The following is a 27,443-nucleotide window of genomic DNA, read 5'->3' as shown; positions in this document are numbered from 1 at the left end:
AGGTATGTGTCTTAGTTAGCCAGGCGAGGAGGGGCTGAAGGATAGAGATTGGGAAGGGGGAGGGCTGGATATCTTTTCTGTTTTGATGTTTAAAATGCACCCGATTCCCACCAGTAACTGCAACAGGTACAAGTACAGCACATGCAATATTCCTCATTGCAGCTTCAAGCCGGTTTTGCATCCTCTGTTCTTCCGCCTTGCTCCAGCACATTCAGCTTCTTTCCCTCATTCCCATTCCCCCCTGTCCTGATGTTCCAAGCTGACCCGCAAAAGATCGGTTTGTCCCTCCATTCTTTCCCGGTGGCGCCCATTACTCTTGTCTATTTCTTGCCTTATCCGGCCTTGTGCGTGAACAAAGTGTTAGCGTATATCCTCTTTCACTGCCAGCTGCTTCCTTGTTTGCGAAAGCAACATTTCCTCCCATTTTTCGCCGACACTGAGCCTTCTGACCTCCTTGATTGTGTTTTTTTTTTGTTTTTGCAGAAGCAGGAAACAGATGGTTATAACTGTACGAGCATATCTAGCTTAACCTACACCCCCTCCCCTCACAGCTCCTTTATCTGTTTGTCTGTAACATCCACCATTGTTTACAGGCACATTTCATGTATGCACATTTTAGCTAATACAAAAGCAATTATATATTTCCTTCACATAGCTTTCATTCTTGTTAACTCCACTCTTGGCTGAAACAATTATACCCTGGCGTTAGTTCATTTACCTTGCAGAAGCAATTATGGTTGCAGAAGTAACACTGCTTTACCTATATCCCACAGGGGAGACCCTACAACCTTGTATAAAATAATGTGAGGCATGGCGAGGGTAAATAGACAAGATCTTTGATCTGGGATTGCTCATAGGTTTAGGGTGAGGCTGAGATTTAAAAGAAACCTAAGGGGCAACTCCCAGATACAGAGGGTGGTGTGTGTAAAGAATGAGCTGCCAGAGGAAGTGGTGACTGCTGGTACAATTACAACCTTTAAAAGGTATCTGGATGGGTATATGTTGGGAAACATTTAGAGGGACATGGGCCAAGTGCTGGCAAATGGGGCTAGATTGATTTAGGATATCTGGTCAGCATGGACTGAAGGGACTGTTTCTGTGCTGTACATCTGTGATTCTGGCTTGCCACAAATGTTTGTCACGTCTGTATGTTCAGTTTCTCCCCGGTGTTGGTGTTAACACCTTGGTGTCTTATTTTGCTCCCCACATTCTGGAGACATTAACCGTTTCCTATCTGGTCGTTCTGATGATCTGGACTGCTGCCCGGATCTTCGGATTTCTGGGATTGGTCAATAAACACACCTGGAAATGACTCTTTTGTCAATCATACAAGCAATAGTTTATTCTTTGATACAGCCGGGTCAGTAGACTCTGATCAGCCCAGAAGGATTAGATTCCAACAGTGTGGAAACAGGCCCATCGGCCCAACCAGTCCACTGAAGAGTAGCTCACCCAGACCCATCTCCCTATAATTAATGCACCTAACATTATGGGCAATTTAGCATGGCCAATTCACCAAACTGTACATCTTTGGATTGTGGGAGGAAACCAGAGCACCTGGAGGAAACCCATGCAGACATGGGGAGAATGTGCAAACTCCACACAGCCAGCCCCCGGAGGCTGGAATCGAACCTGGGACACCTGGTGCTGTGAGGCAGCAGTGCGAACCACTGGGCCACCGATGAGTACTCCTAGAGTGCCAAAAGAATCCGCCAACTTTTACAGAGTTTGTATAGAACTTATGTACATTGTTTAGAGTCAGACATTGAGCATGGTCACATAGTAACAACCAATCAGATCCCGCAAGGTCCTCATGCATTTTTGACTTAGCCTAGGGCGGCACGGTGGCTCAATGGTTAGCACTGCTGCCTCACAGTCCCAGGTTCGATTCCAGCCTTGGGTGACCGTCTGTATGGAGTTTGCACATTCTCCCCCTGTCTGCGTGGGTTTCCTCCGGGTGATCCGGTTTCCTCCCAGAGTCCAAAGATGTGCAGGTCAGGTGGATTGGCCATGCTAAATTGCCCATGGTGTTAGGTGCAATAGTCAGAGGGAAAATGGTTCTGGCTGGGTTACTCTTTGGAGGGTCAGTGTGGACTGGTTGGGCCGAAGGGCCTGTTTCCAAACTGTCGGGAATATAATCTAATCTATCATAATTTCTTGTAGACAACCTGTTCTTGGAATCGTATTTGTCATGTCTGGCGGTTAGGATTAAACCGTTACTTCTGCGATTGATGATTAGGTTCACATTTGCAGTTTTTTTCACTGGATTTATATCAGTCTGTGGTATCTTGTTTGTTCTGAGTCGTGAGTATCTGCCTGACTCAGTCCCAACGAGTTAGCCAAGCAGAAGCCATTTTGTCCTACCTCCCATGTTAAAGTGGAGATTTGAGGTGGCCCAGGGAATCCTTTGAGAACTCAGACCTGTAAAGCTCTCTCTTGGTTTGTCCTGGAGATCATACTCTTTGGAATCCTTCCAGTTGGAGCAAGGTTGGCTGAGACCAACCGCTGCATCCTCCTCAGATGGAGGTTCCATCGACTTGTCCACTGGCCAGGACAAGGTACTGTTGTGGGAACAACGGCTCCGACAGTGACCTTCTGAGGGACATCTTTGCCATCCAGGACAAGGAAATTGGTAGCTTTACCTTAGCTGAAGAAATAATAGTCTGGTTTGGTGTATATTACGGAGAGTTTGTCAAAATAGGTTACTGAAATGTTACAGCAGTGGGTCTGGTCAGGTTGACAGGAGGAAAGGGTTGACGTTTTGCAAGAGGGGTTGCTTGAGCTCTGTAAAAAAAAAAAATGGGCCAAGTGACTCGAGCACTCGCACTGTATGGGAGACAATGGTCCTCAGAATGCTGTTCCCATTGGGCTCTCCCTTAGCTCTATTGTACATGGTCTTGGTGACAGTATCAGATTCTGAAAAGAGAAAAGGCCTATAAATGTGCAAGGGAAGGGTTCCGTTCCAGGTCCATGTGCAGCATAAGGCCTGCTGTACCCCAGCCAGTGTTACACCAGCTGTTTGTATACACAGACCGGAGCTATTGGAAAGTGATATTTCTCTTCACAGGGTCAGCAGGAGGAAGTCTGATGAATAGAATGGAATCGGGGACTGGGGATGGGTCAAGTAAGTCACCTTCTGATAGAGAGGAATAACATACTACTGCCTCTGGGGTGAATAGCGTTCTGTGCGCCTGTATAAATAAGTTGTTTGTGGATTGAGGAGTTTCCCTTATCAGGCTTCCCTTTTCTCAAGTTGGCCCGACCTGCAAAAAGTGATGGTGTTCCTGAGTTGATCATTTTTATCCTCACTAGGCTTGCGTCTGCAGGTAAAATTAAAAAAAATGGTAACGACATGGTAACTCCCACTGATTTCTACTGTCCAGATGGACCATCTGGTCTTTCTGATGTAAGGGTCCATTGCAATAATCAATCTTCATCACATTCCACACGTCAAAGGCGTCTGGTCCGGTGCACTGGACGACATCTCCTCAGCATGGGCGGTGGATAATCTCTGATCATTCCTGGTTGCATCCATACTTAGTGGCGTTCCCCATCAGGATGTTGTATGTGATCAGAAAGGTGAGGAGATAAGCGATCCCCCACATGTCCCTCCTCTTAGTTCAAGTATCTGTAATAAGATCAACATGAGAAAAACAGCAAAATTCAAAAACCCAACTGGACAGGGTCCACTCCTTTTGTTGGGATTCCAGGATTCTCTCCTCCTCTTCCCCACTTTTGATTGGTGCGGTCAATCAATTTACAACGGTGCAGTTGCACCCAAGCTGAGCGCCCAGCGACTGGGACCGCCGTAGGGGTGGGAAGTAAAACCTGGAAGGGGCCATCCCAACGAGGTTGGAGACCTTTGCCAGTCCAGTTCTTGATGAGCACCAACAAACCAGGCTCTACCCGTGACAAGGCTGAAAGGGAGGGAACATCGCTGTAGGCCGCACGCTCCTGGGAGTGAAAGGCACGCATAACATTAATTAGAGCAAGAACACAACCAATCGTTGCTTCGGTCATGTGGTGGACGTGGACTGAGAAGGGAGCCGAATCGTTCCAAGGGGTACGGAGGCGGTGACCAGAGCGACTCTCAGTTGGAGTCAGTCGTGTCTTGCCTGCAGATATGGATCGCATCTGGAATAAGGCCACAGGGATTAGCATAACCAGCACAGAAACAGACTCTTCGCTCCAACTCATCCATGCCGACCAGATATTCCAATCCAATCTAATTCCCCCTGGCAGCACCCAGGCCATATCCCTCCAAACCCTTCCTATTCATATACCCAACCAAATGCCTCTTAAACATTGCAATTGTGCCCACCTCCACCACTTCCTCTGGCAGTTCATTCCATACATGCACAACCCTCTGCATGAAAAGTTGTCCCTTAGGTCCCTTTCAAATCTTTCCCTTCTCACCTTAAACCTATGCCTTCTAGTTTTCGACTCCCCCACCCTGGGCGGAAAAGACCTAGGCTATTTGCCCTATCTATGCCCCTCATGATTTTATAAACCTCTCTACGGTCACCCCTCAGGCTCTGATGCTCCAGGGGTAAAATAAATGCCCCAGCCCCTCTGTCTGTGTAACTGGTTAAAGCTCCTTCCCATTGTCAGTTCACTGGGACTCATACACTTATTCTGTGTAACCAGTTAAAGCTCAGTTCACTGGTAGTTCCTCTTTGAAGCAGGTCGAATGGATTTCTCTTTCCAGATTCAACCCCCCAATGATATTGAGTGACCCTGTCAGATCTTGTTATGGAATTTCTTCCAAGATTTCTGTCTGCAGATCCTCCACTTCTGATACCTGTTGGCAAGTTGAAATAAATCATCACTGTCTCTACCGAGTAGAAACTCTGATTATATTGTATGTGTCTGTGTATTTAAAGTACTAACCCAGGAACATACAAATGGTATTTTTGACTTAAAATACATAGGAGACATGAGGAAGGAGATGTCAGGACCTGGCACTCTCTGAACCCTAACAGGATGTTCCAAGTGGTAGTGCAAACATTTCAAAATGAAGTGGATGGCCATAGAGCTGTACAGCACAGAAACAGTCCATCTCGTCCATGCTGACTAGATATCTGAAATTAATCTATCTTATTTATCAGCACTTGGCCCATATCCCTTTAAACCCCACCTATTCACATACCCATCCATCTGCCTTCCTCATTCCCCGTTTTACTTGTACTGATACCTTTGGGGATCTCTGAACTTGGACAGTAAGGTCCCTTTTTTCCTCAGCACTCTGTAGGGGTCTATTATTTATTGCTTACTTCCTTCTCTATTAAGATGTTGTCCCTCCAGTTTGCGGTTTGATTCGTTGTGGCAATAGAGGAGGCCAAAGATGGTAATGTCAGAAAGGGGGTGGGAAGGGGAATTGAAATGGGTGGTGACTGGGAACTCTGGTCGGCTCTGTGGACCCAGATATGATGCTCAGTGAACCATTCCCCAAGTTTGCGCTCGCTCTCCCCGATATAGAGAAGACCACAACTGGCAAACACATGGCAAATGCAGTACCACAATATGAAGTTATAGCCTTTGCTGTGGGAAACAAAAAGTAGAAAGGAAGTGCATTGTTTAAATGGAGATGTAATTGGATGTGGAGAAAGTGAGAACTGCAGATGCTGGAGATCAGGGTCAAAAAGTGTGGTACAGAAAGAGCAGTAGGTTAGGCAGCATCTGAGGAGCAGGACAGTTGGCTTTTTGGGTACGAGGCCTTCATCAGGAACGATGTGTGGATGGACAAAGGAGCCTCAGCGTCCTTCTGCATCAGTCGCTGCCAGTTGTCATACAGTACAGAAACAGACCCTTAAGTCCAACTAGTCATAGAGATATACAGCATGGAAACAGACCCTTCGGTCCAACTTGTCCATGCCGACCAGATATCCCATCGCAATCTAGTCCCATCTGCCAGCACCTAGCCCATATCCCTCCAAACTCTTCCCATTCATATATACCCATCCAGGTGCCTTTTAAATGTTGCAATTGTACCAGCCTCCACCACTTCCTCCTGCAGCTCATTCTATACATTTACTACCCTCTGTGTGAAAAGGTTGCCCCTCAGATCTCTTTTGTTTCTTTCCCCCCCTCACCTTAAACCTATGCCCTCTTGTTCTGGACCTCCCCTTCCCCCCACTGCAGGGAAAAGATTTTGCCTATTTATCCTATCCATGCCATTCATGATTTTATAAACCTCTATAAGGTCACCCCTTAGCCTCCAACGCTCCAGGGAAAACAGCCCTAGCCTCCCTTTAGCTCAAATCCTCCAACCCTGGCAATATCCTTGTAAATGTTTCTGAGCCCTTTCAAGTTTCACAACATCTTACTGATAGGAAGGAAACCAGAATTGTGTGCAATGTTCCAAATGTGGCCTAACCAATGTCCTGTACTGCGACAACACAACTGCCCAAATCCTGTACTCAGAGGATTGGGAAAGTTTTCAAAACTTACAAAAGACAACCGGGAAAGAATGAAGGGAAAAACCAAACCTTTGAAGGTCAGCTTGGAGGCATCAAGGTCTCAGGACAGGGGGGTGGGGATGACCCCAGCTATGGGCCACGTGTGAGCAAACGGTTCCAGATTGATTTACGATATCTGGTCGGTACAGACGAGTTGGATCGAAGGGTCTGTTTCTGTACTGTATACCTCTATGACTCTGGCTTTCCACTAATGTTTGCCATGTCAGTATATTCAATTTCTCTCTGGTGTCAGTGTTAAGACGTTGATGTCTCATTTCGCTTCACCTTCCCAGGGATGTTAACCATTTTGTGTCTGGTTGTTCCTCAAGAAGCTGCGTGGCAGGTTCATCCTGAATTGACACACATTGTATTTGCTTCCCAAAATCAGACCTGCTCACCCTCAGCAGGATCCCAATGTTGTGAAAGATATTAACTTTCAGGTGGTGGTATCAAAATTCAGAGTGATGTCAGTCTTGATGTTTTTGCTTTTTCTGCCCCTGTAAGATCCTGAATCAGCGCCTGCAGGGGAATTAGTTAGAGCGGAGTGAGAACAGAGGGGGAGAGAGAGTGGGATGGTGCTTTCCATTTTGTGGAATAATAAAAGAAAAGAATATTCCACAGAAAGTAGAATTGCTTGTTCAGAATTTCTACCCTGCACTGACAGTGATGGCTTTTGTAATCTCTTTTTACAGCGTATTTGAAGATCTGATGGCGGAAGTTTCTCAATCAACAGATGAAGGGCTTATGCCCAAAACATTGACCCTCCTGCTCCTCGGATGCTGTCTGACATCCCTGTGCTTTTCCAGTGCCACATTTTTCGGCTGACTCTCCAGCATTTGCGATCCTCACTTCGCCGTCAATGTCTGACAGTCACTCAGTCCACCAGGACCGCAACGATTTTCGACTGATTTCTCTGAGAGGGATCAAAGCTTTTTGGTTCCTGACTGAGTGAGTATGTTTTCAGCATCACTGGGACTGGACGAGAGACCCCACTGTTGCAGCGCACTGCGTGGAGCGTGTAGCAGCTATTCAACCTGGAAAGAGGAATTCACGACAGGAAGGGGCTGGAAGTTCGATTGTGTGTGGCTGAAGCTTCATCCATGGAGAAACCTGAGGAATCCCGCCCCGTGGCGAAACCGTGGAAGTGTGGTGACTGTGGGAAAGGCTTCCGTTTCCCGTCTGCCCTGGAGATTCATCGGCGCAGTCACACCGGGGAGAGGCCATTCCCCTGCACCGACTGCGGGAAGGCCTTCAGACATTACTCCCACCTGCTGGCCCACCAGCGGGACCACACGGGGGAAAGGCCCTTCAACTGCCCAGATTGTGGGAAGGCCTTCATGTTTTTCTCTGCCCTGTTGGCCCACCGGCGGGTCCACACGGGGGAGAGGCCGTTCACCTGCCCTGAGTGCGGGAAGGCCTTCAGCACTTCCTCCACCCTGCTGATCCACCAGCGCATCCACACGAGGGAGAGGCCATTCACCTGCTCTCAGTGCGGGAAGGGCTTCATCTGCTCCTCCCACCTGCGGAGCCACGAGCGGGTCCACACGGGGGAGAGGACCTTCAGCTGCCCCGAGTGCGGGAAGGCCTTCAGCACATCTTTCACCCTGTTGGCCCACCAGCGGGTCCACACGGGGGAGAGGCCCTTCAGCTGCCCCGAGTGCGGGAAGGCCTTCAGCACATCTTTCACCCTGTTGGCCCACCAGCGGGTCCACACGGGGGAGAGGCCCTTCAGCTGCCCCGAGTGTGGGAAGGCCTTCAGCACATCTTTCACCCTGCTGAGGCACCAGTGGATCCACACCGGGGAGAGGCCGTTCACCTGCTCTCAGTGCGGGAAGGGCTTCGCCCGCTCCTCCCACCTGCGGAAGCACCAGCGAGTTCATGTGCCATCACAGGGGGATTGAAGGAGTGACGGTCAAGTGCCATTATCGATTGGACTATCAATCCGGTTCCGGGGACTCCCGGGTTTGAATCCCACCACAACAGATGGCAGAGGGAGTGGGTGGTGCGGGGGAGAAAGCCCCCAGCTGATTCACTCTCTCCCTTGTTAGGAAAGGGAACCGCCATTGTGGGAGAGTATTCATTCAGTCGTTCCATCTTCATCCTTCACTCGGTCTGGCCTACACATGACTCCAGACCCACAGCAGTCTGGTTGACTCTACACTGCCCTCTCCCCACTGGCAAATGAGCAGGGAGAAACTTACCAGGATACAGGGTATGGGTTGAAATTGCTGAGTGAGGCAATACTTCCTCCGGATTACGGCTGTAACAAGGATCCAATTACAACCTGGTGCTGCCCAATAGTAAAGACAGTGGGGTGTGTGTGGGCTTTGATCTTGAGCTGTTTAAAAAGCAGCTACTTTGTCTATGCCTTTTTGCAGGGGGGAATCTGAAGATGTAACTAAGTTGAATCACAATAAAGGTTACCTGAACTTACCGCCGGGCTCAGACTCTTATTGAAAGCTTTGAGCTCCAAGAGATTTTTAGTTTAAAGCTGCTCCTTCATTTCAGCCTCCTGCAGAGTTTCCAATGTCATGTATCAGATGGAGCAGTGAATGAGAAGCTAGTATCTTGAGAAATTGTAAATCTTTCAGGTACTGTGTTGTTTCATCAGCATTGTAAAGTTTACTGACAGCACCAGGACGTTTGGGCTGTGTTCACTAGAAATGATGTGGAGGTGTCGGTATTAGTCTGGGTTGATAAAGTTAAAAAGAAATCACCCAATACCAGGTTGTTGTCCAACAGGTTTATTTGGAAGCACTAGCTTTCTGAGTGCTGCTCCTTCATCGGGTAGCTGTGGAGCAGCATTGTAAGACACAGAACGTATATCAAAAGATTAGTATCATGCAACTGATGGAATATATTGAACAAGCCTAGATTGCTGTCAAGTCTTTCATCTCTTAGAATGGGTGCAGGTATTGGTTCATTAATGTGTAACTGCCAGAACATCTTTTAAGTCATCTCAAGAATGTGACTTAAGGTTTTATAAAAAAGATGACATCTCAGCTCAGACAATGCATTTAAAGGTGTGAGAATTGAGTCTGAAAATGTGTTGCTGGAAAAGCACACAGGTCAGGCAGCATCCAAGGAGCAGGAGAATTGACATTTCGGGCATGAGCCCTTCTTCAGGAAAGGGCTGAAGAAGGGCTCATGCCCAAAACGTCGATTCTCCTGCTCTTTGGATGCTGCCTGACCTGCTGCGCTTTTCCAGCAACACCTTTTCAGCTCTGATCTCCAGCATCTCCAGTCCTCACTTTCTTCCTGAGAATTGAGTCTGACAGTTTTCCAATCGTGAGTCAGACTGGTTCTATTTCCAAATTCATAAAATATTACATGGATTGACTGCCTGGAAATTGTGTGCTTTTTTAGCAAAATTGAATACATCTGCAAATATAATTCTGCCAATACAAATTCACCCCATAGAATTGTGTGTGGGTGCATGTGAGTTTGTGCGTGAGAGTGTGTACATGCTTGGTAAAGTGTGAGTGTGATGGAGTATAAGCCTGAGAGAGTATTGGGGGGTATATATGTGTGTGTGTGTCTGAGGGGGAGCATGTGTGAGAGAGGTATTAATACAAGCAAGGGGTTGCAGTTTGCTAAAACAAGAAAGGGCAGGACTTGTACTGATAATGGTAGGGCCCTGGGTCATGTTATAGAACAGACAGACATGGGGTGGTGGTGTTCAGGTACATAGTTCGTTAGAAGTTGCATCACTGGTAGACAGGGCAGTTAAGAAGGCATTTAGCAGCATAGCATTCATTGTTCACACCATTGAGTACAGGGGTTGGGACATCATGTTGAGGTTGTACAGGATGTTGGTGAGGCCACTTTCAGAGTACTGAGTACAGTTCTGATGGCCCTGTAATCTGAAGTATTCTTATCACAGAGGGTTCGGTAAAGATTTACCAGGAAGCTGCCAGGACTGGAGGTAAGCTGAATAGCAAAGGGCTCTAGCTTAGCATCGGGGAGCTCAAAACTTGAGGGCATATTACTTAAGGTGAGGAGAGAGATTTAAAAGGAACCGGAGGGGCAACATTTTGAAAGAGGGTGGCTTTGTATGTGGAATGAACTTACTGACGATGTGGTAGTTGCTGGTACATTTACAACGTTTAAACAGCATTTGGATGGGTACATGAATAGAAAGGTTTAGAGGGATATGGGCCAAATGCAGGTAAGTGGGACTGGTTTAGTTTGGAATCCTGGTCGGCATGGACGAATTGGACCGAAGTGTCTGTTTCTGTGCTGCATACGTTTACTGAAACCAGTAGAATTCTGAAAGGGGCTTGACAGGATAGATGTAGATAAAATGGATACTTTATGGGGAGGGTCATACAATCCCAACAATGTGGATGCAGGCCATTCAGCCCATCTATTCCTCTCTGGCCCTCTGAACCTTACTCCATATTTCCATGGCCAAGCCATCCTAACCTGTACATCCCTGGTCACTATGGGTAACTTAGCACGGCCAATCCTCCCTAACCTACACCCGAATCTATAACTTACCTTCTCAAGAATGTAATTTAAATGCAGAGCTTTTCTAAGAAAAATGTCAGTCTGATTCAACATTGGGACACAGACAGAATTCACACCTATTGTCTCTACTTATAAATAGGGCAACGTCTCTTCGAAATGTAGATTCATTGAGATATAACTGCGTCACTTTACATATAAAGATATCCCTTTGAATGTGCCCACATCCCTTTGAAATGTAATCTCGTCCATCTACATCTCTTCATTTTAACGGTATTTCCGCAAATATTCATGTCCCTTTAAAATGCAGATTGCCCCTTTCGATATGACGCCGTTCCGTTAGATGTCGGAATATCTGTTTAAATTGAGCCGCGAGCTTTCCCAATGTAGACAGGGCTCCTGGAAACGTGGCAGTGTCCCACCTGCAGCTGCAGAGCGAGACAGGAGAGTTTGTTTTTGTGAATGAGCAGTTGTAGCGCGAGGTGGCTGTTGCTTGGTGACGGTGAGGCTCCCCCGGCCCCGCCCATCCCCCCGTGCAGACGTCACGCGGGGGCGAAGGCGGTTGGGAGGAGAAGTCGCTCGAGCGGGGAAGCGGCGGGAGGGCGGCCGTTAGGAAAATGGCGCCGTGCGGACCGGGGCAGACACCCGTCACTGGGCACCGCCGCCTTCCTGGCGCAGCTGCTGTGTCACGGCCACACCGGCCGGCTGTACAGCAGGCAGGAGCCGGTGAGCATTCTGGAGGCGGATGGGGTTAAGGGCCTGCTTGGGAACTCGTCGGCCACCTGCGTGGTGGAGTTCTACTGGTCGTGGGGCGGCCCCTGTGTCAACTATGGGGCCACCTGGAAGGTACTGGGCCCGGGAGGTGAAAGGTGAGGCAGGTTGTGGGGGGGACGGAGGGGAAGGAATGTGGGGCCTGTCCTGTCATAGTGACATTTTACACTCACTTTCCATCTGCTTTTACTGGCACTTGTGCTGTTTGCCTTGTGCTGTTTACCCCCTCACTGTTTGGTTTAATCCTTGTGCTGTTTCCCCCTCACTGTGTGTTTAATCCTTGTGCTGTTTACCCCTCACTGTTTGGTTTAATCCTTGTGCTGTTTACCCTCACTGTTTCTTTAATCCTTGTGCTGTTTGCCCCTCACTGTTTGTTTTAATCCTTGTGCTGTTTTCCCCCTCACTGTTTGTTTTAATCCTTGCGCTGTTTCCCCCTCACTGTGTGTTGAATCCTTGTGCTGTTTGCCCCTCACTGTTTGGTTTAATCCTTGTGCTGTTTGCCCCTCACTGGTTTAATCCTTGTGCTGTTTACCCCCTCACTGTTTGGTTTAATCCTTGTGCTGTTTACCCCTCACTGTGTGTTTAATCCTTGTGCTGTTTCCCCCTCACTGTTTGTTTAATCCTTGTGCTGTTTGCACCTCGCTGTTTACCCCCTCACTGTTTGTTTAATCCTTGTGCTGTTTACCCCCTCATTGTTTGTTTAATCCTTGTGCTGTTTACCCCCTCACTGTTTGTTTAATCCTTGTGCTGTTTACCCCCTCACTGTTTGTTTAATCCTTGTGCTGTTTACCCCCTCACTGTTTGGTTTAATCCTTGTGCTGTTTGCCCTCAACCACACTGCTGTGGGTCTGGAGAACTCAGTGTTGAGTCCTCCGGGCTGTTGACTGCTCAGACAGAAGATGAGGTTTTGTTCCTCCAATTTGTGGTTTGGTTTGTTGTGGTAATGGAGGAAGCCAAAGATAGTCATGTCAGAAGGGGAGTGGGAAGGGGCATTAAAATGGGAAGTCCGCTCAGCCTCTGCGGACCCATCTGGGATGCTCAGTTCCCCAAGTTTACGCTCGCTTTCCCCGATGTAGAGAAGACCACAATTGGCAAAGCACAGCAGGTCAAGCAGCATCCGAGCAGTAGGACAGTCGAAGTTTTGGGCACGAGCCCTTCATCAGGAATGATGCGTGGATGTTCAGAGGGGCATCAGTGTCCTTCTGTGCCAGTTGTCAGACAGGTGCAGCAGGCAATGAGCAAGGCAAGTGGTGTATTAGCAAGAGGAATTAAGTTCAGAAGTGGGGATTTCTTCCTTCAGTTAGGGGGTCATTGAATATATTCAAGGCTGAGTTCATCTGATTTTTATGTGAATGTTTATGGGGAAGGCAAGAAAATGGTTTTAAGACTAGTATAGGACCGAGTTACAGAGCCATGCAGCACAGAAACAGACTCACAGACTAGTCCATGCTGACTATGTTCTCAAACTAAACCAGTCCCACCTGCCAGTGTTTTGGCCCATATCCCTCTAAACCTTTGATATTCATGAACTTATCCAAATGTCTTTTAAACGTCGTTACTGTACCTGCATCCATCACTTCCTCTAGACATTTAGTCCGCATGTGCACCACTTTGTATAAAAAAAATTGTGCCCTTCAAGTCTTTTTAAAATCTTTCTCCTGTCACCATCAAAATTTGCTCCCTAATCTTGAAACCCCAACCCTAGGGGAAGGACACCTGTCGTTCACCTCATCTCTCCCCTCATGATTTTATAAACCTTGATAAGGTCACATCTCCACCTCCTATGCGCCAGTGAAAACGTTCCAGCCCATCCACCTAGATGCAGGTAGATCCATATCCAGTCATGATCGGTTCAATGCTGGTCCCAATTCTCTTGGTGTCCAGGATAGCAAGAGACCACAAGACATAGGAGCAGAAATTAGGCCACCAGGTCTGCTCATTCCATTCAATCGTGGCTGATAAGTTTCTCAGTTACATTCTTCTGCTATAAGCAAAGTGAAAATGGAGGGAGTGAGTGTGGGATGGAGATTTTTAGCTTCCAGGGAATGAGAGGAAAGAGCTCACTATAAATTGGAATTTATGGGATCGGCTGATGAACCGAGGAGTGTCAGTTGGAGTTTAATTTAGAGAAATCAGAGATTTGCATTTTGGTCAAGCAATCCAGGCAGGACTGACACAGTTAAGGGGAGTGTTGCAGAATAAAGAGACCTTGGAGTGCTGGAGTCTCAGGTGGACAGAGTAGTGAAGGCGGCGTTTGGTTTGCTTTCCTTCATTGCTCATAGCATTGAGTATAGGAGTTGTGAGATCATGTTATACACACTTCCCACTCGAACGTGTTATCTAACTGCTTAACTGTTTTTAGTGAATATAATACACACCTCCCGCCGCTGCCATAATGTGGTTTGTTTGGAAGCCCTTGCTTTCGGAGCGATTAGATTTATTTTAGATTTTATTACTTAGTGTGGAAACAGGCCCTTCAGCCCAAACCGACCCTTCGAAGAGCAACCCACCCAGACCCATTCCCCAACATTTACCCCTTCACCTAACACTACAGGCAAATTAGCGTGGCCACGTCACCTAACCTGCACATCTTTGGACTGTGGGAGGAAACCCACGCAGACACTGGGAAAATGTGCAAACTCCACACTGACAGTTGCCCGAGGTGGGAATTGAACCCGGATCTCTGGCACTCTGAAGTGCTGCTGCTGCTTCAGGTGGTTGTGGGGAATAAGATCATGATTAGACTATTTATAGCCAATAGAGTCCAGTTCATGGAGATGTGATACATTAAACAATTTAGATTATTCTTCCATCTTTTAGAATGGGGTTCTGTTCTTTGGTATGTTAATCCCAGAACCTGTTTTCAGTAACTTTCTCAAGAACGTAATTTAAATGCAGAGCTTTTCTATCAAAAATGTCAGGCTGACTCGACATTGGGACCCAGACAGAATTCACACCTATTGGTGGGTAGGCTGGGACTTTTTTCACTGGAGCACAGGAGGTTGAAAGAGTGTCAGACGATACAGCAGAATGTAGATTGGAGTGTTGGGAAGAGAAATGGCAGATGGAGTTCAATCCAGACAAATGCGAGGTGATGCATTTTGGAAGATGCAATTCAAGAGTGAGCTATACAGTAAATGGAAAGGTCCTAGGGGAAATTGATGTACAGAGAGATCTGGGTGTTCGGGTCTATTGTTCTCTGAAGGTGGCAATGCATGTCAGTAGAGTGGTCAAGGCAGTATACAACACGCGTTCCATCATCGGACGGATTGAGTAAAAGAGCTGGCAGGTCATGTTAAAGTTATATAAGATTTTGGTTTGGCACATTTGGAATACTGCGTACAATTCCGGTTGCCAGATTTCCAAAAGGATGTGGATACTTTTGGAGAGAGTGCAGGGGAGGTTCACCAGGATGTTGCCTGTTATGGAGAGCGTGAGGTATAAGGAGAGATTGAGTAGATTAGGATTATTTTCATTGGAAATAAGGAGGTTGAGGGGGGGGGTCCTGATTGAGGCCTAAAAACCATGAGGGGTGTAAATAGGGGTGGATAGTAAGAATTATTTTCCCAGAGGGGAAGACTTAATTACTCAGGGTCAAGAGTTCAAAGTGAGGGGGGAAAGGTTTGAGGGAGATATACATGGAAAGTTCTTTACACAGGGTGGTGGGCGCCTCGAATGCATCGCCAGTGGAGGCAGTAGGGGTGGGATCGATAGCGTCATTTAAGATGTATCTAGACAGAGACATGAATGGGCAAGGAGCAGAGGGATACAGATCCTTAGAAAATAGGCGGCAGGTTTAGATAGAGTATCTCGATCAGCATAGCCTTTGAGGGCTAAAGGGCCTGTTCCTGTACTGTAAGGTTCGTTGCTCTCTTTATAGAGGTTTACAAAACCATGAGGGGCGTAGATAAGGTGATTGGCATGTGTCGATTCAAGATTAGGCTGCAAATTAAGGTGAGAGGAGAAAGATTTAAAAAACACATGAGGAGCACCTTTTTTTTTAAACAGTGGTTTGTGTGGAATGAATGTCCAGAGGAAATGGTGGATGCCGGTTGAGTAACAACGTTTAAAAGACATTTGGATAAGTACATGAATAGGAAAGGTTCAGAGGAATATGGGCCAAACACAGGCAGGTGGGACTAGTTTAGTTTGTGAATATAGTCAGCATGGACTAGTTGGGCTAAAGGGTCTGTTCTGTGCTGTATGACTCTAACTGTTCTATACTGGTCTTAAAACCATTTTGCTTGCCTTCCCCCATAAACATCCACTTCATGGTTGTTCCAAAATCAGATGAACTCAGCCTTGAATATATTCAATGACCCCCTAACTGCAGGAAGACATCCCTACTTCTGAAATCAATTCCTCTTGCTAATATACCTCTTGCCTTGCTGATTGCTTGCTGCATCCGTCTGACAACTGGCAGTGACTGGTGTGGAAGGATGCTGAGGCCACTATTTACATCCACACATCATTCCTGAGGAAGGGCTCGTGCCTGAAACATCGATTCTCCTGCTGCTCGGATGCTGTCTGACCTCCTGTGCTTTTCCAGTGCCACACTTTTCGACTCTCACCTCCAGCATCTGCAGTCCTCACTTTCTCCACATCCCAATATGTCACCATTTGAACAACGTACCTCCTTTTGGCAGTTATTTTTTCATAACCGAGGTTATAACTTCACACTGTGGGACTGCATTTGCTGTGCGTTTGCCAATTGAGACACAGACCTGGACCAACGTTTCCCGATTCTGTCCCCTCCCTGGATTCACTAGGTTTCTTTTCCGTTGCTGCAAGTCAACAATTTAACCCCAGAATGAAAAAATGAAATGGTAAAGACAGTGCCGTACTCACAGATGGCGGATAGAGGAAGGAAGTTGCAGTCTGAGGTGAAGCTCGATCTTCATTTGAAGAGAAGCAGCAGCTTCAGAACCTGATGGTCCATCTTCCGCATTCAGACAACTGGGGAGTTCTGATTGGCAGGAGGACCAGGCTCCTTGTCTGGCTTCTCATTGGTCCATTTGAAGAAGGGTTTGCACTGTTTCTGTAGACAGAGCATGCGCGGCTTTTGCTGAACCAGCATAGAGTCAGAAGTGTACAGCATGGAAACAGACCCTTCGGTCCAACCCGTCCATGCCGACCAGATATCCCAACCCAATCTAGTCCCGCCCCTCAACACCTGGCCCACATCCCTCCAAACCTTTCCTATTCATATACCCATTCAAATGCCTCTTAACTGTTGCATTCGTACCAGCCTCCACCACTTCCTCTGGCAGCTCATTGCATGCACGTACCACCCTCTGTGTGAAAAAATTGCCCCGTAGGTCTCTTTTATATCTTTCCCCTCTCACCCTAAACCTATGCCCTCTAGTTCTGGACTCCCCAACCCAAGGGAAAAAACTTTGTCTATTTATCTTGTCCATGCCCCTCATAATTTTGTAAATCTTTATAAGGTCACCCCTCAGACTCTGACACTCCAGGGAAAACAGCCCCAGCCTGTTCAGCCTCTCCCTCTAACTGTACCTCTTATGCTCGCATCCAAGTCATTTATGTAAATGACAAAAATAGAGGACCGAGCACCGATCCTTGTGGCACTCCACTGGTCGCAGACCTCCAGTCTGAAAAACAACCCTCCACCACCACCCTCTGTCTTCTACCTTTGAGCCAGTTCTGTATCCAAATGGCTAGTTCTCTCTGTATTCCTTGAGATCTCACCTTGCTAATCAGTTTCCCATGGAGAACCTTGTCAAACGCCTTACTGAAGTCCATATAGATCACATTACTGCTCTGCCTTCCTCAATCCTCTTTGTTGTTTCCTCAAAAAACTCAATCAAGTTTGTGAGACATGATTTCCCACACAAAAAGCCATGTTGACTATCCCTAATCAGTCCTTGCCTTTTCAAATACATGTACATCCTGTCCCTCAGGATTCCCTCCAACAATGTGCCCACCACTGATGTCAGGCTCACTGGTCTAAAGTTCCCTGGCTTGTCCTTACCACCCTTCTTAAACAGTGGCACCACATTAGCCAACCTCCAGTCTTCTGGCACCTCACCTGACATGCACAGTATGCTCTATGGAGATGCTGTTCCTGATGGATTTAAAGTGTCCAAATGTCACAATTTCAACCCCCCCCCCCCCCCCCCCCAGTCACTTGACATAACCGTGCAGGGTCCTCGCTATTTTTGATGCTCATGTTACCTAGAACCCTCATGATTATATCAATCTCAATGAGGTCACCCCTCAACCTCCTGTGCTCCAGTGAAGAGAGTCTCAGCCTCTCCTTATAACTCAAACCCTCCAGTCCTGGCAACATCCTGGTAAATCTTTACTGAACCCTCTGTAGTAGTTTTCTTCCTATTACAGGGCCACCAGAAGCGTTCTCAGTACTCTACAAGTGGCTTCACCAACATCCTGTATAACTTCTAAATGATGTCCCAACTCCTTTATTCAATGGTGTGAACAAATAAGGTAAGTGGGCTGAATGCCTTGTGAAGCACCCTTCCAACCAGTGATGCAACTTTCAATGAAGTATGTACCTGAACCCCTCCCTCTCTCCCCCCCATATCCCTCTGTACAAGTCCAGCCCTTATTTTAGGAAAATGCAACCCCTCACTTTTATCTATACCTCTCTCATATGTACACTCTCTCTCCGATGTACACACACCCTCTCACAGGCTTCTCCTCCATCACACTCCATTTACAAAGCATGTGCACACACACACGCGCGCACGCACATATAACGATGGGGTGCATTTGCAGAATAATATTTACAGATATATTCAATTTTGCACAAAAAGCGTACAACATGCAGGTAGTCAGTCCATATAATATTTTATAAATTCCTAGTTTGGAAATAGAACCAGTCTGATTTAAGATTGGGATACTGACTCACCTTTCATGCATTGTCTGGGCTGAGCTGTCACCTGTTTTTAAAAAAAACCTTAAGTGATCTTGAGAATACGACTTAATAATAGTTCTGCGATGTACACATTAATGAAATAAAACCTGCAACCCATTCTAAAAGATGAAAGACTTAACAGCAATATATCATATCAGTTGCATGACACTGATCTTTTGCTCTTAACTCTGTGTCTTATGATCCTGCTCCACAGCTACCCGATGAAGGAGCAGCACTCTGAAAGTTAGTGCTTCCAAATAAACCTGTTGGACTATAACCCGGTGTTGTGATTTTTAAACCTTGCCCCACCTAGTCTAACAGCAGTATTTCCACCTCCTTTCTAATGAACACAACCCATACTTCCCAGTGCTGCCAGTAAACTGCCGATGAAACGATGCAGTGCCTGCACTCCCGAAAAATTTAAACTTCTAACATTGGAAACTTAGTACAGGAGGCTGCAAGAAATGAACAGCTTTAAAACAAAAACCACTTTGAGCTCTAAGCTTTCAATGAGAGTCTGAGTCCGGCAGAACGTTCAGGTAACCTTTATTGTGTCCCAACATTGTTACAGCTTCAGATGCCCCCAGCAAAGATCACTTTTATCTAAGTCACAATGTTTAAACTCAAATGGAGCAATTAAGTGCAAAGTTACTTTCAACCATTTAATAAAACACTGCAAATTTTATTTCATATGAAAATACATTCATTTTATAATTTGGATAAGATCTTTACAAAGGAAATATACTAAACAAAATAGCTTTCCTGGGTATCAATATTGACAACAGTTATGCAGCTATTATTTGGCAATTGACCAACTAATTGAAATAATTTCAGAATAAATGAGCTGCTTCATTATTATACATTGAGATATTGCATATCTTGGCTCTCACCCAAGTATTCTTCGAAGAAAAAAATGCATCTGGATGGGGACATGAATAGGAAGAATTCAGAGGGATATGGGCCAAATGCTGGCAAATGGGTCACTAGATTAATTTAGCTTGTCTGGTTGGCCTGGACTGAAGGGTTTGTTTCTGTGTGCTCATTACAGACGCCCCTCTTCTGGGATCCCCATACCAGCTGTTATTTTCATGAAATAATCTGACAATTGTTGACTTCCATCAACCTATTCCATCCAGAGAAATTTCCTCTCCCTGCAAAGTGTGGTTCACGTTGGCAAGTTCAATCCTCCTCCAGTCCTCAGGAACACACTCTATAATGCGCAATGTTCTCAATACCTGTTTAACATTCAGTGGGGAAACTATTTTCAGTCCAACAGGTAAACAGAATTCCTCCGAAATGTTTTTGGCAAATGCACTGCTCCCACGAGAGCTCATGGGCCCACAGTTAAAAGCTTTCAACAGCTTTTTTTCTCATTTCCCCGCCTTCCCAGGATGCAGAATTTCTCCCACCAGAAATTGTTTGCCCTGAAAAAAATCCAGCAGGAACATGATTATGGAGCTATCAGTAAAAATGCTTCATTTGGCTCAACCAAGGTTGGAAATGGAAGAACATCTCTGTTCAAAGTTACTGTTCGTTTGCCCTTTCAAAATTCCTTGAATTTAAGGTGTTCCATTGTAGCATTTATTTATGATCCATTAAAAGCAGTATCCAGTCTCATCTGAGTGAGGAACCGACTCAACAAGCGAAATAACTTTTCTGTCTGCTCTTTAGATGTGACAACCTCTCCCTCTCTGTTGATGCAACAGGATTACCAGAGCTGGAAGTACCACTCTCGGAATATATTTGCTGATTGACAGTTTACTTGAACTGCTTAACATAAGGATTTAAAAGCTGCTAGCCCGATCTCGCACAAAGCACTAAAACAAACTGTTCACCCGTGCTTGTGCAGAGGAGAAATTTCACTTGGAATAGATCACAAAATAAGAACTCTTACCAGACCCACAACTCATGTGTTTCCCATGGACAAAGTTAAACATCACACAACACCAGGTTATAATCCAGCAGGTTTGTTTGGAAGCACTAGCTTTTGGAGCGCCGCTCCTTCATTAGGTAATTGTGGAGAATGAGATCATGATCACAATTTATATCCAAAGGAGTCTAGGGTCATGGAAATGTGACACATCAAACAATTTTAGATTAAATCCTTCATCTTTTAGAATAGGTTTCTGCTCTTTGGTTTGTTAATCCCAGAACTTCTTTTTTGTTACCTTCTCAAGAATGTCATTCAAATGCAGAGCTTTTCTAACAATGTGTGAATTCTGTCTGCGCCCGAATGTTGTCAGACTAACATTTTTCTTAGAGAAAAACTTGACATTTAAATTACATTTTTGAGAAGGTAATTTATAGATTAGGGTGTAGAGGTCAGGGTGGATAGGCTGTGCTAAATTACCCATAGTGACCAGGGATGTGAAACTGAGGGTGGATTGGCCATGGGAAATATGGAGTAAGGGGGTGGGTATGTGTGGGATGCTGTTCAGAGGGCCAGTGTGGAATAGATGGGCTGAATGGCCTGTTTCCACATTATTGGGATTCTATGACTCCCACCACAAAGGAGCGTTTTATCTGCATCTATCCTGTCAAGCCCCTTTCAGAATTCTACTGGTTTCAATAAGATCACTTCTGGTTCAGAGAGGTAGACAGCACAGAAATAGACTCTTTGGTCCAACTCATCCATGGCGACCAGGGTTCCCAAACTAAACTAGCCTCACTTGCCTGCGTTTGGCCCAAATCCCTCTAAACCTTACTATTCATGTACCCATCCAAATGTCGTTTAGACTTTGTAAACGTACCTGCATTGACCACGTCCTCAACAAGTTCATTCCACGTGTAAACCGCCCTCTGTCAAAACGTTGCTCCTCGGGTTCCTTTTAAATCTCTCTCCTCTCACTTTAAAGAAATATCCCCCCTAGTCTTGAGCTCCCCAAAGTTAAGGAAGAGCCTTTGCTATTCACCTTACCTCCACTCCTCATGATTTTATCAATCTCAATAATGTCACCCCCCAACCTCCTGTGCTCCAGTGAAAAAAGTCCCAGCCTCTCATTATAACTCAAACCCTCCAGTCCTGGCAACATCCTGGTAAATCTTTACCGAACCCCCTCTAATAGTATTCTTCCTATTACAGGGACACGAGAACCATACTCAGTACTCTGAAAGTGGCCTCACCAACATCCTGTACAACCTCAACATGATGTCCCAACTCCTATACTCAATGGGGTGAACAATGAAGGCAAGTATGCCAAATGCCTTCTTGACCACCCTGTCTCACAGTGAAGCAACTTTGAAAGAACTGTGTACCTGAACCCCACCATGTCTCTCTCGAACAGCATGACACAGGGCCCTACCATTAACTGTACAAGTCCTGACTGTCCTTGCTTTAGCAAAACGCAAGCCCTTGCTTTTATTCATACCTCACTCATACACACGTGCTCTCTCGCACACATACACAGGCATATACTCCATCACACTCTTATGTGCACTCATGCATAAACTCACATATCACTTTTTGGGCAAATTTGTATTGGCAGAATTATGTTTGCAGATACATTCAATTTTGCTCAAAAAGTGCACAGTCTGCAGGCAGTCAATCTATGTAATATTTTATAAATTCCTCCTTTGGAAATAGACCCAGTCTGATTAAAAATTGGGACATTGACAGACTCGAACCTCACACCTTTATCGGGGCTGTCTGGGCTGAATTGTCACTTTTTTTAAAAAAACTTAAGTCATCTTGAGAATGTGAATCAAAAGATGTCCTGGGATTTACATATTAATGAACTGAAACCTGCAACGCATTCTAAAAGGTGAAAGACTTAACAGGATATATTGAACAAACCAAGATTGCTATCAGTTGCATGACACTGTGATCTTTTGCTATAAAATCTGTGTCTTATGATCCTGCTCTACAGCTACCCGATGAAGCAGCAGTGCTCCAAAAGCTCACATTTCCAAATAAACCTGTTGGACTATAACCTGGTGTTGTGTGATTTTTAACTTCATCCAGGCAAGTCCACCACCGGCTCCTCCACATCATTTCTAGTGAGCACAGCCCACACCTCCCAATGCTGCCAGTAAACTTTACAACGCCGATGAAATGACACACTATGCACTCCTGAAAAATTCACAATTTCTAACGAAACTGGCTGCTCATTCACTGATCCATCTGATACGCCACATTGGAAGCTTAGTGCAGGAAGCTGAAAGAAATGAGCAGCTTTAAAACAAAAACCTTGGAGCTCAAAGCTTTCAATGAGAGTCTGAGCCGGGGGTAATTTCCGGTAACTTTTATTGAGATCCAACTTTAACAGGTTCAAACCCCTCAGCAAAAAGGCAGAGAAAAAGTAGCTGCTTTTTAAACAATTCAAGGTCAAAACGCACACGCTACCTCACCACCCCCCTACCTCACTTCTTTACTATTGGTCACCACCAAGTTGTCCCTTTGTAATTGGATCCTTGGTACAGCCTTAACCTGGAGGAAGTGTTGTCTCACTCGGCAATTTCAACCCATACCCTGTATCGCACCATCTGCTGCAGTGGGATTCAAACCCGGGAGCCCCTGGAACTGGGTTGGTAGTCCAGTCGATACTGGCACTCAACCATCGTGCCTTCAATCCCCCTGCGATGGTACATGAACTCCCTGGTGCCTTTGGAGGTTGGTAGAGCTGGTGAGGCCCTTCCCGCACAGGGGGCAGCTGAAGGGCCTCTCTCCTGTGTGGACCCGCTGGTGCCTCAGCAGGGTGGAGGAATCACTGAAGGCCTTCCTGCACACTCGGGGCAGCTGAAGGGCGTCTCCCCAGTGTGGATCCGCTGGTGGGTTAGCAGGGTGGAGGAAGTGCTGAAGCCCTTCCCGCAGACGGGACAGGGGAACGGGCTCTCCCTGGTGTGGCTGCACCGATGAGTCTCCAGGACAGACGGGACACAGAAGGTTTTCCTGCAGTCGCCACACTTCCATCGTTTCTCCACAGGGCTGGATTCCTCGGGTTTCTCCATGGCCGAAGCTTCAGTTACACACAAATGCGTGTGGAGCCCCTCCCCACCGTGAATTCCTCTTCCCAGGCCGTATAACTGCTTCAGGCTCAACACTCAGTGCGCTGCAACAGTAGGGTCTCTCATTCAGTCCCACTGATGCTGAAAACGTACTCAATCAGGAAACAAAACGCTTTGCTCCTTCTCACAGAAGCATAGTTGAAAATCATTGCGGTCCCGATGGATTGAGTGACTGTCAGACATTGACGTCAAAGTGAGGACTGCAGACGCTGGAGAGTCAGTGTCGAAAAGTGTGCCGCTGGAAAAGCACAACAGGTCAGGCAGCATCTGAGGAGCAGGAGAGTCAATGTTTCGGGCATCAGCCCTTCATCTGTTGATTTTGAAGCTTCAGTCTTCAGATCTTCAAATACACTGTTAAAAACAGATTACAAAAGTCATCGCTATCAGTGCAGGGTAGAAATTCAGAACAAGCAATTCTACTTTGTGGAATATTCTTTTCTTTTGGTTTTCCACAAAATTGAAAGCACTCCCATACCCTCTTCCCCCTCTGTTCTCACTCTGCTCTATCTAATTCTCCTGAAGGTGCTGATTCAGGATCTTACAGGGGCAGAAAAGCAAAAACGTCAAGACTGACATCTCTCTGAATTTTGGATACCTCCACCTGCAAGTTAATATCTTTCACAACACTGGGATCCTGCTGAGAGTGAGCAGGTCTGATTTTGGGAAGCAAAAAAAAAGTGTCAATTCAGGGTGAACCTGCAACGCAGCTTCTTGAGGAAGGACCAGACACAAAATGGTTAACGACCCTGGGAAGGTGGGAGCAAAATGAGACATCAAGGCATTAACACCGACACACTTCAGTCAAACTCTTCTGCTCCCAGTCATGGCAAAACATGCTCTGAAAGTCCAGCCTTCACATCCACACTTCTGCTTCCACTGAAGACAATTAGAGTCACACAGCACGGAAACTGACCCTTTGGCCCAACCTGCCCAGATATCCTAAATTAATCTAGTTACGTTTGCCATCACTTGGCCCCTATATGGGCCGGGTGCTGCCAGCTGGGACTAAATTGGGTTGGCTATCTTGTCAGCAAGGACGGGTTGGACCAAAGGGTCTGTTTCTGTGCTGTACATCTCTATGACTCCAGTCGCATTTGCCATCACTTGGCCCTGACCCAACTGAACCCTTCATATTCATATGCCCATCCAGGGGCCTTTTAACTTGTCATCGTATCAGCACCCACCACTTCCTCTGGCAGCTCACGCCATCGCTCAAGCGACTCCATGTTGAAAGCGTCTGATCTGGTGCACCAAATGACACCAGGATAATCTCAGATCATTCCAGATCGCATCGATACTCAGTCAGTGGCTTTCCCGATCAGGATGTTGTACGTGATCAAACAGGTCCATGGGTAGGCGATTCCCCTCCTCTTAGTTCAAGTATCTCTACGAGAACTCCCTTGCTGGAGGTCCCTTGGAGACACTTCAACTGGACTTCATTGAGTTGGAGAAATGAGTTGAGTTGCTATAAATGTGTTTTGCTTATTGTTGATGTCTTTTGTAAGTGGATTGAAGCCTTCCCTCCTCTTCATGCTACTGCTGAGACTGTGGTGAAGATTTTGTTTAAGGAAATAATTCCCTGCTTCAGTATACCTGTGTGCATTAGCTCGGACAATGGACCAACTTTGTAGGTAATATTAACGGAGAACTCTGTTCCCAGCTTTGTATTTGTCAGCAACTGCATGGAGCTTATCCTCAGGCGGCCGGCCTTGTTGAATGTTTTAACCAGACTCAAGACTAAACTTGCCAAATTAATGGCCGAGTCTGGCCTCTCCTGGTTATGCTAATCCCTGTGGCCTTATTCCAGGTGCGATCCATATCTGCGGGCAAGACATGACTGTCTCCAGCTGACAGTCTCTCTGGTCACCGCCTCCGTACCCTTGGAACGATTTGGCACCCGTCTCAGTCCACGTCCACCACATGACCGAAGCAATGATTGGTTATGTTCTTGCTCTAACTAATGTTATGCGTGCCTTTCACTCCCAGGAGCGTGTGGCCTACAGCGATGTTCCCTCCCTGTCAGCCTCGTCACGGGTAGAGCCTGGTTCGTTGGTGCTCGTCAAGAACTGGACTGGCAAAGGTCTCCAACCTCGTTGATGGCCCCTTCCATGTTTTACTTCCCACCCCTACGGCGGTCCCAGTCGCTGGGCGCTCAGCTTGGGTCCAACTGCACCGTTGTAAATTGATTGACCGCACCAATCAAAAGGGGGGAAGAGGAGGAGAGAATCCTGGATCTCAACAAAAGGAGTGGACCCTGTCCAGTTGGGTTTTTGAATCTTGCTGTTGTTCTAATGTTAATCTTATTACAGATACTTGAACTAAGAGGAGGGACATGTGGGGGATCGCTTATCTCCTCACCTTTCTGATCACGTACAACATCCTGATGGGGAAAGCCACTAAGTATGGATGCGACCAGGAATGATCAGAGATTATCCACCACCCATGCTGAGGAGATGTCGTCCAGTGCAACGGACCAGACGCCTTTGACGTGTGGAACGTGATGAAGATTGAATATTGCAATGGACTCTTACATCAGAAAGACCAGATGGTCCATCTGGACAGTAGAAATCAGTGAGAGTTATCATGTCGTTACCATGTTTTTTTGATTTTACCTGCAGACGCAAGCCTCATGAAAATAAAAATGATCAACCCTGTTATTATGGTAAATATGCCCAGGAACATTATCCCTTTTTGTAGGACGGGCCAACTCGAGAAAAGGGAAGCCTGATAGGGGAAACTCCTCAATCCACAAACAACTTATTTATATAGGCCCACAGAACGCTCTTCACCCCAGAGGCAGTAGTATGTTACTTCTCTCTATCGGGAGATGACTTACTTGCCCCGTCCCCAGTCCCCGATTCCAATCTATTCATCAGATTTCCTACTGTCGACCCCGTGAAGAGAAATATCACTTTCCAATATCTCGGGTCTGTGTATACAAACAGCTGGTGTAACACTGGCTGGGGTACAGCAGGCCTTATGCGGCACATGGACCTGGAACGGAACCCTTCCCTTGTGCATTTATAGGCCTTTTCTCTTTTCAGAATCTGATACTGTCACCAAGACCATGTACAATAGAGCTAAGGGAGAGCCCAATGTGAACAGCATTCTGAAGACCATTGTCTCCCATACAGTGCGAGTGCTCGAATCCCTTGGCCCATTTTTACAGCGCTCAAGCAACTCCTCTGTGCCACCGTGAGCGGCACGGTGGCACAGTGGTTAGCACTGCTGCCTCACAGTGCCAGAGACCCGGGTTCAATTCCCGCCTCAGGCGACTGACTGTGTGGAGTTTGCACATTTTCCCCGTGTCTGCGTGGGTTTCCTCCGGGTGCTCCGGTTTCCTCCCACGGTCCAAAGAAGTGCAGGTCAGGTGAATTGGCCATGGTAAATTGCCCGTAGTGTTCGGTAAGGGGTAGATGTGTAGGGGTATGGGTGGGTTGTGCTTCGGCAGGGCGGTGTGGACTGACAGGGGAAACTCCTCAATCCACAAACAACGTATTTATACAGGCCCACAGAACGCTATTCACCCCAGAGGCAGTAGTATGTTACTCCTCTCTATCGGGAGATGACTTACTTGCCTGTCCCCAGTCTCCAATTCCAATCTGTTCATCACTGTTTCCACACTGTAAGTAATCTAATCTAAAACGTCGACCCTTTACTCCTGTTGATCTGACCAGACCCCCTGCTGAAACATTTCAGGAACCTACTTTGACAAACTCTCCCTAATATACACCAAACCAGACTATTATTTCTTAAGGTAAAGGTAAAGCTACCAATTTCCTTGTCCTGGATGGCAAAGATGTCCCTCATAAGGTCACTATCGGAGCCCTTGTTCCCACAACAGTACC

The 27,443-nt window shown here is 46.5% G+C and overlaps 1 protein-coding gene and 1 long non-coding RNA gene across 4 annotated transcripts in view; both read left to right on the top strand.

The window, feature by feature from the left end:
* LOC148143774 (uncharacterized) overlaps positions 1–8,843 on the top strand; it is a 167,576-nt gene extending 158,733 nt beyond the window's left edge. Inside the window, exon 6 of the mRNA XM_087975265.1 lies at positions 7,501–8,843. Within this exon, the coding sequence (XP_087831391.1) occupies positions 7,501–8,359 (859 nt within the window). The 3' untranslated portion in view covers positions 8,360–8,843. The remainder of the gene's footprint in view (positions 1–7,500) is intronic.
* A 2,723-nt stretch (positions 8,844–11,566) lies between these two features.
* On the top strand, positions 11,567–26,373 carry LOC148143773 (uncharacterized). 3 transcript variants are annotated; one of them, XR_015751314.1, is made up of 3 exons: positions 11,567–11,794; positions 18,057–18,161; positions 25,582–26,373. It is a non-coding gene; the product is annotated as an uncharacterized LOC148143773 (long non-coding RNA). The 3 variants fall into 3 exon arrangements; XR_015751312.1 differs by lacking the exon at positions 25,582–26,373 and adding an exon at positions 21,674–21,778; XR_015751311.1 differs by lacking the exon at positions 25,582–26,373 and adding an exon at positions 19,640–19,766.
* The last annotated feature ends 1,070 nt before the right edge of the window (positions 26,374–27,443 follow it).

The sequence above is a fragment of the Chiloscyllium plagiosum genome, unplaced genomic scaffold (genome assembly GCF_037043375.1).
Source record: "Chiloscyllium plagiosum isolate Xiang-an unplaced genomic scaffold, Cpla_swu_hap1 HiC_scaffold_27, whole genome shotgun sequence".
NCBI lineage: Eukaryota > Metazoa > Chordata > Chondrichthyes > Orectolobiformes > Hemiscylliidae > Chiloscyllium > Chiloscyllium plagiosum.
The sequence above is the reverse complement of the archived record's forward strand: the minus strand, read 5'-3'. Positions and strand labels throughout refer to the sequence as shown.